Source organism: Ceratotherium simum, chromosome 14 (assembly GCF_057802395.1).
Source record: "Ceratotherium simum simum isolate JZ-2026a chromosome 14, ASM5780239v1, whole genome shotgun sequence".
Lineage (NCBI taxonomy): Eukaryota > Metazoa > Chordata > Mammalia > Perissodactyla > Rhinocerotidae > Ceratotherium > Ceratotherium simum.
The window spans coordinates 39523687-39544277 of NC_141913.1; the positions used below are offsets into that span (position 1 = coordinate 39523687).

General features: G+C 47.5%; 1 protein-coding gene across 2 annotated transcripts in view; it reads left to right on the plus strand.

The window, feature by feature from the left end:
* Window positions 1-20591, plus strand: part of MAPK4 (mitogen-activated protein kinase 4) — a 157815-nt gene that overhangs the window by 129060 nt on the left and 8164 nt on the right. For both annotated transcript variants that reach the window (XM_087439243.1, XM_014781422.2), the window contains exons 3-4: window positions 15601-15745; window positions 17250-17411. In XM_087439243.1, coding sequence (XP_087295369.1) covers window positions 15601-15745; window positions 17250-17411 — 307 coding nt within the window. The remainder of the gene's footprint in view (window positions 1-15600; window positions 15746-17249; window positions 17412-20591) is intronic.

The window sequence follows — 20591 nt, forward strand, 5'->3', positions numbered from 1 at the left end:
CAGATGTTAGCAGAGGGCTGATCTCCTCACACACAAAAAAATAAATAAATAAATAAATAAATTTCATTTCTGTACACTGGCTGAAAGCAGAAAACATAATTTTAAATAATATAACATTTATAATAGCAACCAAAAAATATTTGGTAATTTGGCAATTCAGTTGTAACCTGGAGTTAGGACAGACTTCACAGGTCAAGGGCATTCCCCCCACAAGACTGCCCTCATTTCTGTCATCAGCCACATGCTCAGGGGTTCCCAGGCCACCTACATGTCTGACTAATTGGCCACAAATTCGGGAATTCCCATACCCCCTCACTTGAATGATTTGCAGAACTCAGGAAAGCCCTATACTGAAGACTACAGTGTTATTATAAAGAATGCAAGTCATGACCAGCCAAAAGAAGAGACCCATAGGGCGAGGTCTAGGAAGGTCCCAGATGTGAAGTTTCTTTGTCATCCTCTTAGCACATTGATGTGTATCACCAACCAGGGACACTCACTCAACCTTCAGTGTCCAGAGTGTTTATTGGGGTTTCATTACATAGGCATGAACTCAGTGAACTCACCTGAATGAACTCAATCTCCAGTGCCCCAATGCTCTAATCACATGATTTGTCTTTGGGCATGGCCAGACCCATCCTGAAACTATCTAAAAGCCCATGATGAAGCCAAAGATGAGTGTCTTTGTTAAGACACTCCCATCACTCAGGAAATTCCAGAGGGTTGAGAGGCTCCCTCCCAGGAATCAGAAATAGAGACAGCCAAATTCTTTATTATATAACAGATACCTAGACGTAAATCTACCAAAAGAATACCTACTGCCTCTTCACAATCTCCCTCTATAAATACACTGGAATACTATACAACTGTGAAAAATGAGTAAACTACAGTTTCACCCATCAACTGTTGCATGTATTACAGTTTTGAAAACCAAATTCACTGGCAGTGCTTTGTCATAAACAGTGAAGCAAAGATCATCACTCTTCTGTGGAACCATCTGCCAAGGGTGGGCAGGACCTGCCAGGTGGGGTGGTGGAAAATTATAAAGAAGACAGACTTTATCTTTGGGGCACTCCTATCTCATGTGGCCTTCCCCTCCTCAGAGTCCCACATCCCTCTAAGTGTCCAAGGCTCTTGCATTCTCCTACCTCCCTTAGCTCCACTAAAACCTTCCAGATGCATTGCTGAGTGTGGAGAATAAAATCCCTGCGTATTCTCTTGGGGGAGGCAAGGAATTTGCTTGTCTATCTGTTCCTCTAAAAGTGAAACCAAGGGTTTTGGCCCTTGGTAAAGGAACTTAAGGGAGCAAGGTGGCAAGGGGAGGAGATCAAAGAGACCTTTTCGGGTGGCCAAAAATTGGACTAGCTTGTTTGTGTAAGGAGGGAAGGAAACATCCTTCAAAACCACACTAGCTTCCTCTGTAATCACATCCTCCTAGGGCCTTTTCACAAACTCTCTGGGGTGACTAGCTCTCTAGACAATTTGCCTCAGCCTATAAGAAGACAGGCCCTGCCATGGTTTACATCAAGGAAGCTTCCTAGAATATGTACCTGCTTTCCCGTCTTGAAAGTCCTGACGACATGCCTCCCTGTCCTCCTTGGCCACTGACCTCTTCTTTGGCCCTTTTGTGAGAGACGAATTTACCATGGAGTTCATGAAACTTCACTCAGGGCCTCTCATTTGCACAACCCCTCCCAAGGCCCTGGGAGGGACCCAACAATGTGTTCACATGGTCACGCATTTTTGCAATATTTGCAAAGTAATGTATTTTGGGAGCAATTTGTTAGGAAGTGGTCTATTTCCATTCCAACCTGCCCTGCACCACACTTCTCCCCGTGTTGGGTGGTGCTGGCCTGGCTGGGCATTTGGAGGATCTGACTAAGGGGAGGTTGGGCTAGGGATACATTTAGTTTGGGTTTAGTGGGATGTATTTACACGGTTCTGAGTTACTTCTGTATACAGTTAAGTTATTGCCAGCTCTCTTGGTGTAGGAATAACTTCCAGGAATCCTTCTGTGGCTCCTCAAATCAACTGGTGGAGCATCATGATGCAAAAGAAGCAAGGCCCACCCTATGCCCCATAATATGTGACTACAACTAGAACATCATGGACAGCCTGGTTAATGGTGTCATCAGTTCAAAGAGAAAAGAAGGTCAGTCCCACATAAGAAAACTGGAAATGCCCCCAAATCTTACAGCTCATATACAAAAGAATACTTAATAGTTTTCCTGAAATTTGACAATAACCCTGAAAATTTTATATTACCGATAACTAGTTTTGAAGGTGATAGAAACTTCTAAAATATCAACTGTGCTAAAGTATCAACCATGTTAGAGGAAAGATTATCTTTTCAGTTATCTTTCAAAGACTGAGTTAACTTTAAATTCTGTCTATGAAAAATTATATTACAAAACTGTCATGGAAGAGATGATCAGCGATTATGCAGTACATGCACTTGTTTGCTACCTGCAGTTTGCCAAGCAGTTAATTAGTAAAAATGCTATTTTTATGAATTTTATGATGTTTGTGATATTTGCCAGCTTTTTTTAGTTTTTAATTTGCTGCAATTTTCTGATTCAAAAATGTTCACTTCCATACCTAACTTTGTGTTCATAATTTCGTATATTTTAAAAGGTCCCCCCAAACTTGGATCCACCCTGGCCCACTTTCTGCTTCATTCTTCACAGCGTGACTGCCCCTCCTCCCCACATCATCCAGTGTTGACTGTCCCTGGGTGAATAATTGTCTTTGGAGTCAAACCAGCAAGCTCATTGCCCAGAATTGGGTTGTAAGCTCCCTGAGGACAGTCCCCAACTCAGAGCACAGCACTGGAAATATTTAATAAATACCCGTCAACAAAGCCTCTGAAATGGGACCTTAATTCCCTGGCGCGGGTAACCTGGCAGCCTCTCAGCAAGTGGGACATATATACCAGGGACCTGCAGTTTTTCTAGGAAGAGAAGTGTTTATGCAGAGAAAGGATGTAGTCCCTGATTAATAATGTGACCTGGACAGGCTGCCCAGTCACCAGTCACTGAGGAGAGAAGACCCTCCCCGAGGTCAGGGTGGGACAGAGTTACTGAGCCAAGAGCTGGGTTCAGACCCTGACAGAAGCAGCGCTGGAGAGGGGCTAGAGTTGGTCTCAGGGCATTTCTTCCGCCCTCCTCTCCATCTCCAGAGCCCTCCTTTATCCTCTGCCAGCCTCTGCTTCTTCCCTGCCTGGGGTACGGGGTCCCAATGCTACTCACCCAGCAGCCTGCTCTCCCCACATTTCTAATGGCTTTTGTAGCACGCAGCCACCCTGCCTTCAGCATCTCCTGCCTGCAGGCCCCGGAAGGTACAGCAAGTCCCCTTGGTCCCTGCCCTCAGGGGCTCAGAGACATAAGTGGGGGAGGCAGTGTGAGTTTCCATTCACACAGAGCCGCATACAGCAGGAGCCATAATGACATTAGTCTTTGCTAATGTAATAGAAGACAATGGGCAACAGGTCAACATGTTTCCTCTCCCAGGTAAAGGTATTAACAAGGACATTACCCAGCGTTTCCCACCGCGTATCCTGAGAAAGACTGGTCACCAAGATGCACCTAGAAAAAGAACGATTATGTGGACAAAGAGGTGTGAAGAGTGTTGCATCCTAAACCTCTGAGACTCTATAAATAAACAGGTTGCTGCCAACCTGTCCCAAAGGCGTTTGTTCACACACGCGTATCTCCCCCATTAGCATCTTTGGTATGTGAACCCACTTTGGGAAACACTGCTTTGACTAAAAGCAGAGAGTCTGTAGGTGAGACTTTCACCAGGACAGGCAGGTAGTCAAACTCAGCAGTGGCAGGGCTTTTGGGGCTGCTTCTACCAAGTTCTGCAGGCAGCTCCTTCCTTCCTACACACAAGCTGGGCCCTGGTCAGGGGCCTTCCTGCAGCAGGAGCCCCGCACTGACCAACGCCTCCTTCCCAGGACCCTGGGGGAGAGAGACTTCTAACACCTTTAGGTAAGCTCTCTTGGGCCCAGCGCCAGTCCCCTCCCACAGCCATCTGTGTAGTTAAGCCACCTGGGGACTCTAAAACCTGCCACACCCTTCTGGGTTCCACCTGATCCTGGACGGAAAAAAGCAAGGCGATGAGATGACGTATCTCTTACTTTTGTTAGTCTATTGATTCTGTCTTGGTTATCTTCAACAAAGGTGGTGGTTCATACCCCAGAGCCTTCTGAGAAGGGGGAGCCCACAGAAGTGACTTTCCTCCTTCTGAGCACACTCTGCAAGTTGAACGGAGGAGAATTCTAATCCTCTGCTGAAGGGGTGGTATGTGAGCAGACATGGGGTAGCTGGTAGCAAGAGAGGAACTTTGGGGACTGAGCTGTCCTCTGGGGGACTTGGTGATGTTAGTACTGTGTCGTTGACCTCCCTGCCTTGGCTCCCTCCCCACCCCCAATAGAGCAGGGACAGTAACAGTGTCCACCTTGTGAGACTGTCATGATAATCAAATGAAAGAACACGGAGAGAGCTCAGGGTGGTACCTAGCAGGTCGTCAGCACCTGGCACAAATTCATTATTATGTACACATTACTCAGAAATGCTGTGGGATTCATATTCTCTTTCTTTCTGAGAGTGGAGGTGGAAGGAATGCAATAAAATGCTGTCTGACCTCCAGGTTGGCCCCAGGAAAGATTAGCAGCCCAAAGAGCCCAGCTGGACGCTGTAGCATCAAGTTAACGTCACATAGAAATCCACAGCCACACGCCACACCTGAGGGAGCCCCTAGATTTCAGAGGGCTGGACTAGCACATGACGGCCTCCTTTGTCCTGCGGTTCTAACACGGCCAACAAACTTCAGAATAATCTTCTCTTGACTGGTGGTCAGTTCCTGAAATTCCATGGGCATATCAATCATTCCTTGAGCTTCAGGTTTTTATTCCATTCATTCACCACATTTAAAGTGAGCACCTGCCCTGCGCACTGCAGACAGAGAGAAAACAGCTGGTGCCTGCCTTCTGGGCCTCCCCTACCATGGAGTTGTGAATTTGGAGATGAAGGGGCCCAGGAGCACAAACGCTTGCCAGTTAAGCCAGGCAGAGGGGAGGGGCCTACAATAATTTTGCCAGATATAAAATGAAAAAATAAATACTTATCTTACAGGGTTGTCATGAGGTCAGCTGAGCTAATGCTGTAAAATCCCTTGTGTATAATGAGTGTTCAACAAATATTAGTTTTCTACCCCCCCCCAACATGTTCTCAGTTATTTATACCTGGGTGTTAATGAGGGGTCTGAGAGGAGGGTTTGCTAAGTGGGAGGAGAAAAACAAGAGTGCTGCCTTCATTTGGGGACTGGAGTAGGGGACAAAAAGGGAAGACTTGGAGCTCAGAGATCAACTTCTCTGATGTTCTTCCCCCACATGGCCACATGGGCCACTCCGTTGATTCACTCTGCTCTCTGCTCACATGTCCCCTTATCATGGAGGCCTTCCTGGACCACCCACCCAGTCCATCACTCGATCTCCTTACCCTGCTTTATTTTTATTTCTAGTACTCGCTCCACCAGACATATTATACATTTGTTTGTTCAGCTGTCTTTCCTACTAAAATGTATGCTCCACGGTTATAGGGACTTAGTTTTTTCACCACTGGGATGGAATCTCAGTGCTGCTAATTATTAGCTGATTTGGCCTTGGTCAAGTTAGTGTCTATACTTTTTTCGTAGGGTCATTCTGATCATTAAATGCACTAATAATAAAGCAGCACTTGGCATAGTGCCTGACATAATGTAAATTCTCAGTAAATGGCAGCTATTGTTATTATTGGTTATTTTCCAGTAAAGTTTTACGTCCCGTGGGTCAGCTATCTGGAGAAGACCTCTGTGGCTACTCAAGGATTCATCTCATTTGAGTGGAGCTAGAAATAGAAGCCTGCACTAATTGGGAAACTGAGAAAATATTGCTACCTTTCCAAAGCATATGAACTAAAGATCTCTAGGACACTGGTTTTCATAATCGGCTGCACATTGGAATCCCCTGGGGAGTTTTAAAAATTACTGATGCCCAGAGATTCTGGTGTAATTGGTGTGGCAGGTGGCCTGAGCATCGGGATTTTCTTAAGTTCTCCAGGTGCTTCTAACGTGTAGCAGGTTTGAGAGCCACTGCTCCAGGGAGCCACCAGATTTCCCCTTGACAGTCAGCAAGACAAATGTCTAATTATTGCCTAGCAGTTAATGCATCCTCCGAAAAGGAGCCATTTGCTCACAGACTGGCCCATTAAAAATTAATCACTTTCGCCCAGCAGGACCCCTCACTTAAAGATTGCTGTTGATTGTGAGGCAGCATCCTAGGACTCTAGCACCCCACAGAGGAAAGCTTGGGACACCAACAGCACAAGCAGATGAGGAAACTGAGGCTGAACCAGCTGGACCAAGCCTTTCCTCCACTCAACTCTCTAACCAGCCCAGCAGCTGGTTCCAGCGAGGATGGTGGTGTTAGAGCTGGCAATCCTAGCGCATCTCCGAACAAACAAAACATTTTTGTCACATCTTTGAACTGTAACAGAATTCAGTGTTCATGATTTGGACCCCATGAGGATAATATCCAACGCTTTTATCTGTGACGGTGAGCTCTAGCTGAATTAGAAGACAACCACATTTCAGGAAAGTGCTTTTTAAAAAGAACCCCAACTCCATTGCTCCTACTTTTCTGCTGTTTAAAAGTAAGGGGAAGTACATTATGCTGAGTGAAGTAAGCCACTCACAAAAGGGAAAATACTGTACGATTCCGCTTAGATGAGGTGCCTAGAGTAGCCAAATTCATAGAGACAGAAAATAGAAGGGTGGTTGCCAGGGGCTGGGGTGGGTGGGGATGGGAGTCATTGTTTAATGGGTACAGACTCAGTTTTGCGAGATGAAGAGTCTGGAGATGGATGATGGTGATGGTTGCAAAACAATGTGAATGTACTTAATATCACTGAACTGTACACTTAAAAATAGTTAAGATGGTGAATTTTATGTTATGGATATTTTGCCACAATTAATTATTTTTTAAAAGCAATTCTATCATAATTTTTTTAAAAAGTAAAGGGAAGTGACCACATGGGGGCTGTGCGCCTAGAGGAACTGAACTGGGCTTTTGGTTGATTTCCATGGAAACCTGGGAAGAGATGGTGAATTTCACTGGACAGGATCCCTCAGAACATGGAGTGGGGAAGGGGCAGCCCTGAGAAAGGAGGGCAGTAGATCAGCATATAGGGCATCTTAGAAATTAATGAAAACTCAGTGCAGCTAATTTGACCCTTCACCCATGTGTATTTCAGCCACATGAACGGAATGTACCAGATGACTTACCAATGATTGTGTTGTACGCTGGGCTTTTAAGATTGTGTGTTCCTTCCCTCAGCTTGAGAGATTCCCTGCTGCATATTTTCATGGAAATGAGTGTAATAGAGTTTGGAGTCAGCAATAAGAAAGGCTATTTGGCTGTGGTGTTCTTTCTTTTTAAAAAGACTTCTAACGTGCCTGATATGGATATTGGCATAAATGAGAATTATACCTTCTGAGGAAGAAGACTGTGGAGAGGGAGGCCATATATTTCTGCTTAAACTGGGCCTCTGGGAGGACATTGTTTTTCTAAACGATATTTTGATGAGTGTCTGTAACACAAAGAATTAACTCCCATTATGGGTCAGTCTGCTGCTTGGTGGGAGAAATCTGCCTGGCCTGTGAGCAAGGCAGATGATAAATCCTCAGGGCAGGCGGGATCTTAAAGACCATCTAGGGCCTTGCTGGTCCAAGTGCAGTCCTCTGACCTGCAGTGGCAGCATCACCTTATTCACCTGGTGAAATGGAATCTGCGTTTCATCAGTCCAGGTCCCCAAGTATTCGAGTGCACACCAAAGTCTGAGAAGCTGTGCTCTGGAGCATCCACCAGGAGGGTGGGTGTTAGCACACCTCTCCACGAGGCTGTCCATTCTGTGCTTGGACGCCTCTGCCTGTCTAGGAGACCAATCCCTCCTTGGACAGCCCTGATGGTTTTAGAGGGCTCTCTTAGCTGAAAGGCAGATTCAGATCAAAGGCTCTAAGTCCACACAGCCTGGGGTTGAATCCCCGCTGTGCCACTTACAGCCTGTGTGACCATGGATAGGTTGCTTACCCTCTCTGTGCCTCCATTTCCTCACTGTAAAATGACTACAATGAGAGTCCCTGCCTCCTGGGGTTGTTGTGAGGATGAAATGAGTTAATCCATATAAAGCAGTTAGAGGAGCTCAGTAAATGTTACCTATTATTATCATATTGCATAGATTTCCATCTCACACTTTGTCTCTCATCTGTCCTCAGAGCCTCCAAGAACAAGCTTAATTCCTTGTCCATGTGACAGCCTTGCAAATGTCTAAAGGCAGCTTTCATGACCCCCCAGCCATGTTCTCCAGCCTAAAAGTGCTCATCTTTCCCATTCTTTGTGGGACATGCCTTTGATTTCCATGGCACATCCACCAGGAGGCCTCCTGGGAAACTGCACCTCCCCAGAAATCACAGAATCCATGCAACAGCCCCCATTGACCCCCTCAGGCTAAAAGTTTTACTTCTCCATAGACTGGTTTCTTTTTCCCTTGACCCAGTTTCTTCTAGATCAGACAGGGGTGAGTATGTGCATTCCTACCCTCTTCCAAGGAAGCGTGGTGCCCAGGGGCCCTCCTGAGCCCATTAATCCCCTGCTATCCAGACAGCAGCGTCTTTGCTGCCGGCCCTGCTTGCAAGCCTCTCAGGCTGTGAGTGACGAGGAGTGCAGATCCTGCAGCCACCTTGCTCCACAAACACACCACCTACTAGTAAGAATCAGCAGGGGCCCTACCACAGGGCAGGCCTGCCCAGGGCTAATCAGAAATGCAGAGAGGCATGTGGCCCTTCCATAGCCTACACTGAAACTCCGCCATTTCTCCTTCCCCACTCTACTCCCTCCACTGCTCCCTTTGTCCTTCCTGGGGTTCTCCAACTGGGAGGGGGCATAAGGGTTCCCTGGGGAGCTCATTCAAGATAGAGATCTGAAGACTCCAAGTCAGTAGCTTGGGCAATCTGCACATCTAACAAGCACTTCGCCTGATTCTCACACAGGGGGTCCTTAGGGACTGCTGACTTACAGAATAAAGGTCATTGTCCTCAGCCCCTCCCCCATGTCCCATTTGTCCACATGTCCAAATGTCTCTCTGTCCCCTGAGAATATTCTAAGTCTTCCCACATCCCCCACCTTTACTCATGCTGGCTCCTATCACCAGCTCAAATGTTCCCCAGCACAGCTAAGATGTCCCCAATCCATCAAGACCTACTCAAACCTAACCCCCATGGAGCCCTCACTGACGCATCTCAGAACAAAATATCACCCCTCTGCACACTGAGCATGATTTTCCCTGCCTCTCCCTTGCTGCTTACCATAGACTTTCATGAGTACACATGGTGGTGGAGGTCCAGCAGAGACAGGTTAGAGTATGGGCTCTGGAGCCAGACACCCTGGACCACTTCCCTGTCACATGACCTTGGACAAGTTGTGTTACTACAGTGTGAAGAGCCTGCATCAAGAGGCTGATGGAAGGATTGCTGAATGAATTCATGTAAAATGTAAACACAGAGCTAAGCACAGAGCAAGTCCTACATAAATGGTGCCATGATCATTTCCTGGTCCTGCCGATTGTCTTTTCATATTGAACATCTCATTTCTTCAAACACATAATTCACTCTTCGAAGACAGGGATGATCTTAATCATCTTCATTTCTGCCACACAGGGATTGTTACTGGACCAGAATGGGTCTGCTTCTTGGTGAGTTAAAATCAAAGCCTTCACCAGAAGTAGTTGTCACACAAAGTAAAATTTTATTTGCGGCAAATAAGGAGCCTACAGGGAATAATTTCACAAAGTGCGGCTCCCTGAGCAAGGGGAAGTGGGTGCCTATTATTTGAGGTAGGGAATGAATATTCAAAGAGAAAGTTTGAATATTGAATGAATATTCAAAAGGAGAGCTCTGTCATGGCATGTGGAGGCCGGTAAAGCTGGCGCAGGCGCAGTTGCTGTTCATGCCTACTTGTGCCTAAAACTGTGCTATAGCTCCCCCTGGGCAGGGATTTTACTATGTTAACGAAGCAAAAGTTACTCTTGTACACTTCTCCACCCCTCTGCGTAGGCATCACTCTTTTGGTGGGGTTTTGGACTGGTTCAGGGTGCTTGGTGTTTAGATCTTCTTCCTGGAACATAGCTGAAACTGACCACCTCAAGGACATTAGAGAAAGGAGCAGCTGCACTTCTCAGCAAAACAAGAGAAATAGATCAGACAAGAGAAATAGGTCAGAGTCCATGGCTGGTGACAGGATGACACACGTTAGGCTCTCAGGACATATGCTGGAGACTTCTGGTTGGGAACGTGAGGCTCTCAGAGCCCCTCACCGTGCTAGCCTGGAAGCATCCATTCAGTATGAGGGGTGAAACAACTCTTCCCACCCTGTCATCCCCCCGCACCACACACAGAGAGCTACAACTGACTGGGCTTTTTATTCCATTTAATTTACTCCATTTAAATTTGCCCCAACTGGGCCGGCCTCATGGCGTAGTGGTTAAGTGCGCATGCTCTGCTGCTGGCGGCCCGGGTTTGGATCCCGGGCACGCACGGAGGCACTGCTTGTCAGGCCATGCTGTGGCAGCGTCCCATATAAGGTGGAGGAAGATGGGCATGGATATTAGCCCAGGGCCAGTCTTCCTCAGCAAAAAGAGGAGGACTGGCATGGATGTTAGCTCAGGGCTGATCTTCCTCACAAAAAAAATAAAAATAAAAAAATAAAATAAAATAAACTCGCCCCAACCCTGTGAGGGGCCAGTAGGCACATTATCGTTAAAAGGTAGAAGCATTACTGAATCATACCTTCTCTTCCAGCTTTCCAACTCCCAGACCCAGAGATCAGGCTCAGGGCAGGTGGAGGCATAGCGAGGGCAGACAGAAGAGAACTGGAGCCCATCCAGTGCTGTCTCGCCAGAGGAGCGGATGGGTACCCGCTTTTCCAGGATGAGTTTGAGCCAGGCAGTTCTGAATTCCCTGGCAGGCGGCTGGGACTGAGTCTGCACTTCTCTACTCCCTCTGCAAAGAGAATGCTCAGAGCTTTAATTATATCTTCCCTCCCGATCTGTTGTGGGCCCCTAATTACCCTCTTCCCAGGGCAGCAGCTGCTAGATTATTTCCCAAACACCTTTGAAGCTTCAGAGTCAAAGCCTCCCATTGGCTCTACGTGACTGTACAAGGACAGCAAAATGGGCTGGTTGGAGCGATAATTGAAGAAGACCCAAAGGCCCCCATGACAGGGTCTAGACAGGAAACTGTGTCCAGCTGCCTCCCAGTGGCCCCTCCAGAGTTGGCTTCTATTCGGGAACACCAAGGGACATTGTCCTTCCCTAGGAAGGGACACTAGGGAAAGGGCAATTCCAGTCTCGTCCCTTGCATGCTGAGTGGTGGCCATGGAGCATTGCAGAGTGTCGGCCTCGTGCCTCATCAGAGCAGTGAAACCTTACAGCTCACAGGACAGTGCGCCATGTGTGTGCATGCTGTCCCCCCCACTCCCTCCTCTGTCAGCCTGCCGGTGGGCAAGCCCCCCAGGGAGACCCGGTCTGATCATTGAGGACAGGTTCCTCTACATTCAAACGGAGCTGAAACTATCCTCGCCCTGCAGGCTCGGGCAGGAAAGCCATTTAGGGATTTCTGTTGAGCCAATATACTTACTGATTTATGGGCCTTCTGATAAAATGAAGACTCCACTCCTGGGTATTCCTTAAAGATTTTTTTTATTATTCTAGAAAATTCTGACTTTCACTCCATCCACTGAACTGAAACTCCTCTCTTGAATTCAGATCACCAGTATCATGTTGTGGGCCCCAGGGCCTCTCCCGCTCAGACACCCAGGGCTCATCTCAGCTGAGGGCAGGACTCCTGGCCTCCCTACCCCCTTGTCTGCCCCACACACCCAAGAATAGAGCCTCCCATTTGTCCCGATCCCCCCTTCCCCAGGGCTCCTCTTGCCAGAGCCAGCTAAAGACACTGCACCTTCCTAAATTCTCCTCTGCCCAGTGGCTTCTGAAACACATCAGTAAATCCTCTTTATGTTTTCAAAAGAGCTCAAGGCACAAGTAACCATAGGGAAGCCACTAGTGGTTAACAAAAATCCAGCAGGTTGTTGGTTTTCATTCAAAGTAAGAAAGAGCCAGGGCTAAACTTTCTCAGCTGCTGTCAGGGCCCAGCCCATAATTCCGGGGGCAGCCTTGCCCATGAGAATACCTTTCTTTTTTTTTATATATATTTTTTAATTGATGTTTTAATGGTTTCTAACATTGTGAAATTTTTGGGTTGTACATTTTTGTTTGTCCATCACCATATATATGACTCCCTTCACCCCTTGTGCCCACCCCCCCCCACCCCCACTGCCCCTGGTAACCACAGTCCAGTTTTCTCTGTCCATGTGTTGGTTTATATTCCACATATGAGTGAGATCGTACAGTGTTTGTCTTTCTCTTTCTGGCTTATTTCTCTTAACATAATACACTCCAGGCCCATCCATGTTGTTGCAAATGGGACGATTTTGTCTTTTTTTATGGCTGAGTAGTATTCCATTGTATATATATACCACATTTTCCTAATCCAATCATCAGTCGAGGGACACTTAGGTTGCTTCCACTTCTTGGGTATGGTGAATAATGCTGCAATGAACATAGGGGTGCATAAGCCTCTTTGGATTGTTGATTTCAGGTTCGTTGGATAGATTCCCAGTAGTGGGATGGCTGGATCATAGGGCATCTCTATTTTTAATTCTTTGAGGAATCTCCATACCGTTTTCCATAGAGGCTGCACCAATTTGCATTCCCACCAGCTGTGTATGAGGGTTCCTGTTTCTCCACATCCTCTCCAACATTTGTTGTTTTTTGTCTTGGTGATTATAGCCATTCTAACGGGTGTGAGGTGGTATCTTAGTGTTGTTTTGATTTGCATTTCCCTGATGATTAGTGATGTTGAGCATCTTTTCATGTGCCTATTGGCCATCTGTATATCTTCCTTGGAGAAGTGTCTCTTCATTTCCTCTGCCCATTTTTTGATTGGGTTGTTTGTTTTTTTGTTGTTCAGTTGAGAATACCTTTCGTATACTTCAGGGTAGGTGGTTCAGAAGGAAGCCCCCGTGTCCCCACTTTAGTCCTAGATGCTGCAGATAGGCGAGTGTTAATTATAGGGAATTCCATTCCATAAAAGACTGCCCATTTACATATCAGAGAAAACTCCCCTTGTGTCACCTCCCCTCTGGATGATCTCTGCTTTAGTCTTCCTCCAACAGTCTCAACCTCCGAGTAGAAAATAAGATCAGATCATTCTTTATTTATAATCCACTCACCCAGAAGTGAACTCTACAGACAATTTAGCTTGTCTCTTTAATTCTTGGAATCAAACTTAAACTCCTAACATATAACATGGATGAGTCTAGATGCACTACGTGAAGTGGAAGAATTTAGACTCAAAAGACTACATACTGTGATTCCATTTCTATGACATTCTGTACAAGGCAAAACTAGAGGGACAGAAAACAGTGGTTGCTAGGAGACCGGGGGTGGAGGGGTAACCAGAAGGACACAGGAGGGAATGGTTTGAGATGATGGAATTCTTATATATCTTGATTATGATGCTGGTTAGGTGATTCTCTATTTTTGTCAAAACTCATGGAATGGTACTCTAAAAGGGGCGAATTTTACTGTATGTAAATTATACCTTAACAAGCCTGACTTCAAAAAAGTTGCTTACACTTGCCAATCCTTTTGGAACAAGGCATAAGTGGCTGTCTACTTTTGCAAACTCTTCACCTACCTTGGAAAGTGGGAATTGGAACTCTCTGTAAAGTCAAGTATGTCAAAGAAGAGGATCAGTGGTCCCTGCAGAAGATGCCTCATTTTGAAGGGGGTTCCAACCACAGGAAACGTTCCTTACTCACTCACTCATTCATTCATTCACTCATTCACTCGACAGTGTTCATTGAACACTTCCTAGGAGGCAGACTTGGGACTAGGAAATTTGGAAATGGCTGTGGAACAAGATACAGCAGCTGCCCATAAGGGTGTATAGTCTAATGGTCCTGGGGGTTGGGGACTGCAGAGAAGTAAAGAAACAGTAATAAAATAGGGACAGTGGAGCTCCTGGCAGGGGCATCAACCTCATCCCAGAGAGCCAGGAAACTTCTGAGAGGAAGCCGGCCTGAGTGTGGATCAGCCAGGTAGGGCATGGGTGTAAACACATCCATCCATGGAATGTACACATGCAGATGTCCAGAGAGAGAAAGAGGGGCACATTTAAAAAACTGTAAGGAGTTCATTTTTGTTGGAGCATTGAGGCCTGGCAATGGGTATGCGGTAGTCATTTCCAGCGAAGGAGTGTTTTCCTCTTTTCCTCCTTTTTTCCACCCGTTTGAGGCTCTACTCTGAAGAAATATGTATGAAATAGGCCCTAGAGGAGATAAAAATACTGTCATAATAGCAGGGCTCTCAGAAGGTTTTAAACACTTAATAAATTTTTGCTCAACAAATGAAGAGACTTCAGATAAACTGATCAAAAGCTCCTGGGTCTTTGGGCTTCCCAACTTTATATGTTTTAACCCGAGTCTGTGATACTTTTTACATCAGTAAATAGGAAAATTCAGATGCTAAACAGGAATTACATCAGCAAACAATAACACCGTATCCCCTCGGTCTGAACTGTCTCACCTTGACCCCAAAATGGGTCTATTTTCTCACTTTAAAGAGACCATTCCAGGTAATCCAAATGGACATTTCCCAGGTTTCACTGTTGGGCCAGCTTTCTGAATTGCATCGAGAACAATTTCCAAATTGCCTGGCTATACTTTCCTATCTCTGCTAAAACACATATGTTATCACTATATCCCGTAGTAAGGGATTCCATCCAGACCACAAGTCATTGAGCAGTGGCTGAAATCAGCCAGAACATGTATCCAAGAAGATGCTCTGTAGAACTCCCAGAATCCTCTGAGCCAACCAAAGCTGTGTCCACTCTGTCATTTCGGGCTGTTTCTACATGCCCTTCATCTGCACCCACTATGAAGCTGGGCTTATCCATTCTCAGCAGGGGCTTGGAGTCTGGCACTGTAGCAGCATTAATTTTAATCATTAGCACCAGAGCAACTGGCTCGATTTCAAATGGATGGCTATTTCTGAGATTCAGCCACTGGATAAGTGAAGTTCCAGTGTCTCATCATTACTCTGTTGATGGTAATAAACTTGAGTATGGCTCCTATTTATCCATCTACTTCTAGATGAGGGCAGATTTGTTCTGCATAGTTACATCAAGTTGGGATGGGAAATCAGTCTTTCTAAAATCTTGGATCTGTTTCTACAGAAGAGAAATCCAGGGCCTCGTAAGTTTTCCCCGCCAAACCTTTGAGCCCCACAAACCAGACCTCTGTTCCCTAATGCTCCTTCAAGACCAACGGGAAAGGATGAAGAGTGAAAGGGGTTGTGTCTCCATGTGAGGGGAAACAAGGAGAGGTGTGGGAGGGAGGGTATCTGCAAATGGCTGATCACTGGAACCAGGGATTTTGTCTTCCAGGGTTATCTCTCAGAAGGCTTGGTAACCAAGTGGTACCGCTCACCACGCCTGCTCCTCTCCCCTAACAACTACACCAAAGCCATCGATATGTGGGCCGCAGGCTGCATCCTGGCCGAGATGCTCACGGGGAGAATGCTCTTTGCAGGTAAGCCGCTGACCATGCCACCTTCCTTCCTCTGATGTCCTTCTATAGAAAGGGAAAACTGACTGCAAAGAGCATGCTAATCACAAAACATGCCAGGCTTTCTCTTTGAAATTATCTCTGTGGCTTTTACGGGACTACTTGGAGGCACCCTATTATCATTTCAGACAAAATACTGGAGAGGCTGAAAAGAGCCTTTTGAGCACAGAACTTTCGAAATCAAGTAATCACTTGCATTCAAACACTTTGAGATTGACCTCTGAAAATACTCACCCTACATTTTCAGCCCCCTCCTCCTCTCTCCTTGCCACTGTGAGTGGTTGGTCTGGAATACTCATTTGAAGAGGGGACCCAGAGGGGCTCCCAGAGTCCCCAAACTGACCTTTCATGAGCCCACTGCAGGGAGAGGCCAAAGGGACCCCTTCAGAGTAGACCCTGCTTCTGTAGGCACTTGCTGGGGCAGCATGCCCGGCACTCACACGTGCTTAGTGCCACACAGGGCGTCCTGGGGGGACATGGAAGAGCCCCAGCCTAGGCCACCAGCTTCTGGCACATTGGAATCCCATGGGGATGGGTGGTAAGGGGGGGCCTGCTGTGCAGCTGGACGAGTCAGGGGACTTCTTGAGGAGGGAGAGGCTTGGTTGGATTTAAGCTCGTAGAGGTAAGTAGAAAGGCTACTCAAGGAAAAATGGAAGTCAGAAAGGCCTGGAGGTCAGGGCGCGCAGCAAGGAGACAGAGCAGAGCCACACCAGTGGTGCCAAAGCCTCACACAGTGCTCAGTGGTTGCCTGGGCGTAGAAGATGAGTTAGTTTCTAAGATACATAAAAACTGAAGCTTTCTTACAGATGAGAACAGTACTCATTCCCTACGTCCAGCATGATGCCTGGCAGGGAGAAGGTGCTCCACAAATAATTATGTGTTGAATGAATAAGTGAGTGAGTGAAAGAGTGAATGAATGCTTGACTCCACCCTGTCCCACCACACTTCTCCCACAGACCTGGCATAGCCTGTCTTCCTCCCTCTGCCCAAAGGAGCACAGAGGCAGTGTGTTCAAGATTCATTCTAAACGCAATTTGTTATTTCTGATTTTTTCCCCTCCTAATCGGAGACCAAAAGGTAAGGCTCATTCCTAGCCTTAAAATCATTTCCTTCCCCAGCTGGATAAAGAACAGGCAGAGAGGCATATTGGAAGGAGTCTTGGAAAGCCTTGGGCCAGGCTGTTCCCATCACTTGAGCACCAGCTGACTCAGTCTATATCAGACTGGTCCATTCCAGAGGCAGAGACATTTGACAAAGCCCAGCCTCAGAGACAGCAAGCAACCTGCCCACAGTCACACAGCAAGTTAGTGGCGGAGTGAAGACCGGAACCCAGGGCCCCTGGCCCCCAGCCCGGTGCTGCTCCACTGTCCTGTGTTGCCCCTCTCAGGCTCCTAGAGCCGCTTTGGGGCTTCTGCACCCCCCAGCCACTTGGGCAGCACGCTTAACCATCTGGTGTTTGCCTCCCCAGGGGCACACGAGCTGGAGCAGATGCAGCTCATCCTGGAGACCATCCCTGTGATCCGGGAGGAGGACAAGGACGAGCTGCTCAGGGTGATGCCTTCCTTCGTCAGCAGCACCTGGGAGGTGAAGAGACCGCTGCGCAAGCTGCTCCCCGAAGTGAACAGTGAAGGTACCTGAGCCTGACAGCCAGGCCAGCATCTGGAGACTGCACTCTGCCTTCACCTTAGGGGAGGAGGGGCAGGTGCTCTCCTTCCGGAAAGACCAAGCACAGTCCCTAGATATAGAAGCCAAGGCACCCTGGCAGCAGGCATTTGCCCTAGCTCCTTCAGACTGAGGATGATTGGCCTCTAGAGTTTGGTCATCAGGCAACTGTGGAGGCAGTCATCAGTGGGTCCTCCAAATTCTACCCTGATTTTGCTTCCTTTTCATTCCTGTCTTTCTCACTTGCCTTTCTCCCTTTCCTTTCCCCCCCTTAGAAGGCATGGTGTGGTACAGAGAACATGAGCTGTATCAGCTTGAGAGCCAGACCCACACTCAGTCCCCAGTTCCACCAGTGACTAGCTGTTTGGCCTTGAGAAAGTTTCTTAACTTCTCTTATCTCATGTTCCCTGACTGTAAAATTGGTATAATAATATATGTCACATACAGTCATTGTGATGAGTAAGTAAAATAGAATTTGTAAAGCTCTTGGCATAGAATAGTTGTTCCACCCATCTTAGAAGTTACATTATCTCTAGGCCTCATACCTGCCAGAGGCTTCCTTAGAAACTCCTATATTAGGTAGGCTATAGGTTCAGCCAATTGTAAGAGAGACCCAAATTCTCAATGGCTTAAATAAGATTTATTTCGTATTTAAGAAAAAAGAAGTTAAGAAGTTTACTTCTCTCATATAATAATCCAAAAGCAGATAGTCCAGGGCCAATATGGTAGACTTGCCCTACAAAGTCATCCAGGGGCCCAAGCCCCTTCTGTGTTGTTGTTCTGCCATCTTAGGGTGTTGCCTTCACCCCTGGAACGTGGGGGAAGGTGGGGAAGGAAGTCAGGTCCCCTTGCTCTTAAGGTCGGGAGCCAGAATATATACACCTCACCTCCACTCATGTCCTGTTGGCCAGAACTTAGTCACATGGCCCCACCTCACCAGAGTGGAAGCTGTGAAGTGGATATTTATTCCATGACACTCTGTGTCCATTATTATGAAAGAGAAGAACAGACATGGGTACAACTAGCAGTGTCTGCCACACGTCTCCTCATCAAGAAACCAAGAACTTGGACTAACAGTGTCTTTGGGGGCCGGCCCCATGGCTTAGCGGTTAAGTGCGCGTGCTCCGCTACTGGCGGCCTGGTTTCGGATCCTGGGCGCGGACAGATGCACCGCTTCTCCAGCCATGCTGAGGCGGCGTCCCACATAGAGCAACTAGAAGGATGTACAACTATGGCGTACCACTATCTACTGGGGCTTTGGGGAGAAAAGGGGGAAAAAGGGAGGAGGATTGGCAATAGATGTTAGCTCAGGGCCGGTCTTCCTCAGCAAAAAGAGGATTGGCATGGATGTTAGCTCAGGGCTGACCTTCCTCACACACACACACACACACAAAAACGGTGTCTTTGGCCATGATCCCCATTCAGTCAGTAAACTGCCCAAGTTTCCCCATCATTAAAGGGGAGGAGGGGTAATTTGATTCACCACAAATTAAGACTCAGCCCATCCATGTTTACTTTGATTCCTAGGCCTCTGTAGAAATCCCACCATCTGACAAGAGGTATAATCCCCTCTCAGGAATTCTGCATCAGGGTTGTGTCACCCATGTCCCCTCCCCCAAGCAACCACACACACAGCAGCCCCGTGGTGACTTGGCTCTGAGAGTCGTGGGTCTTGTCTTGGTAAAATCAGAATTGGAGCCTGATAGAAGATAAAGCTCCTCACTGTTACCACTAGCGTCAGCCAACATTCATTAACCCACTGTGGCTAGAGAACTGTGCTAGGGATGGAAATTCAAAGAGACCTAAGAGATGGCCTAGCTGGGAAGATAGGGAACACCTGTCAGAGATGAGAATGAAGATTAAAGAACATATCCCAAGGGGCCAGTGAGAGCTCCAGGTGTTTAGAGAGGGGAAGAGACTCCCCAAGCACTGAGAGGGACAGAGAAGCTGGCCTAGAGAAGTGGTGAGGACTCAGATCAACAGGACGGGTCACAAACCTGATTGTAGGACATGAAGCTGGAGAGGTGAGAGGGCCAAGAGGCCCAGCTGATGAGTGTGGACCCGACCCCGTAGCTGAGCAGATGTTCACTAAATCCAGACTTGCTTCATCCTCCCAACGTGCCAGCTTCAACCAACATTCTCTCATTGGCCTCTGGCCTTGAAAAGTGGCTCACTTGGCCTCTGGCCTTAGGGTGATGGGGTATCACTGAAAGGAGACGTCGGTGGGAGAGAGGGCATCAAGAGCCAGAAGAGCCAGCTGGTGACCCTCGGCTCACTCCCTCTGCTGTACACTCGAGGCCCTGCAGGCCTCGGAAGAGGAAGGGGCTCTCTCTGGCTGTAGCCCTCAGATGCTCAAAAGACATAGTCTAGGTGGACTATGTCCCTCAGCAGCCATCAAGCCACAGGTGCAGGACAAGGGAGGTAGGTCTCGAGACCACACCGGAACATTCAGTTCTGAGCTCCGTTTACTACAAGACGGAACCATACCACAAGTGACAAATCTGATGAGGAAACCTAATATACGAAACAGGGAACAGGAGTGCTCTGGGTGAAGCAGGGTTGAGGGGCTCAGGGCCCTGCCCACCAGCCTCTCAATCTCCAGAGATGCCCCTGAGAATCCTTCCAGGACCCCCGGGCTCTGAGGAGTCCAGTTTGGAATCCACTAGGCCACAGGAAGGTTACAAGTTTGTATAGAAGCCTCATTACATTAGAAGCGCCTTAAAAACATCTAAGGAGGTTGAACCAGAGGAAAGGAGTTGGGGGGTAGGTGTGGTGATTTATACGTTAAGGTAAAGCTGGTGCTGCAGCAGATAAACCTGAAGTCCCCATGGCTTACCCCTCCCCTAGCAGTGTATCCAGTGCTCTCCTCAAGGCCAGACAGAGTGGGGGAGCCTGGGGACCATGGCTTGCACTCAGGCCACCTGCTGTCTTCAATACATGGCTTTCAAGGTCCCCCTGGGCACCCATTCCCAGCTGAAGCCAGGAGCAGAGAGAGCAGATGCTCTTGCAGGAGGTTTACATGGGTCGGTCCTGGAAGTGGGGTACACACATCACTTCCCCCTGTTCCATTGGCTCTGGTCACACAGCCACACCTACCTGCAGGGGCCCTGGATGGTGTAGGCTGGTTATGTGCCAGGAGAAGACGGGG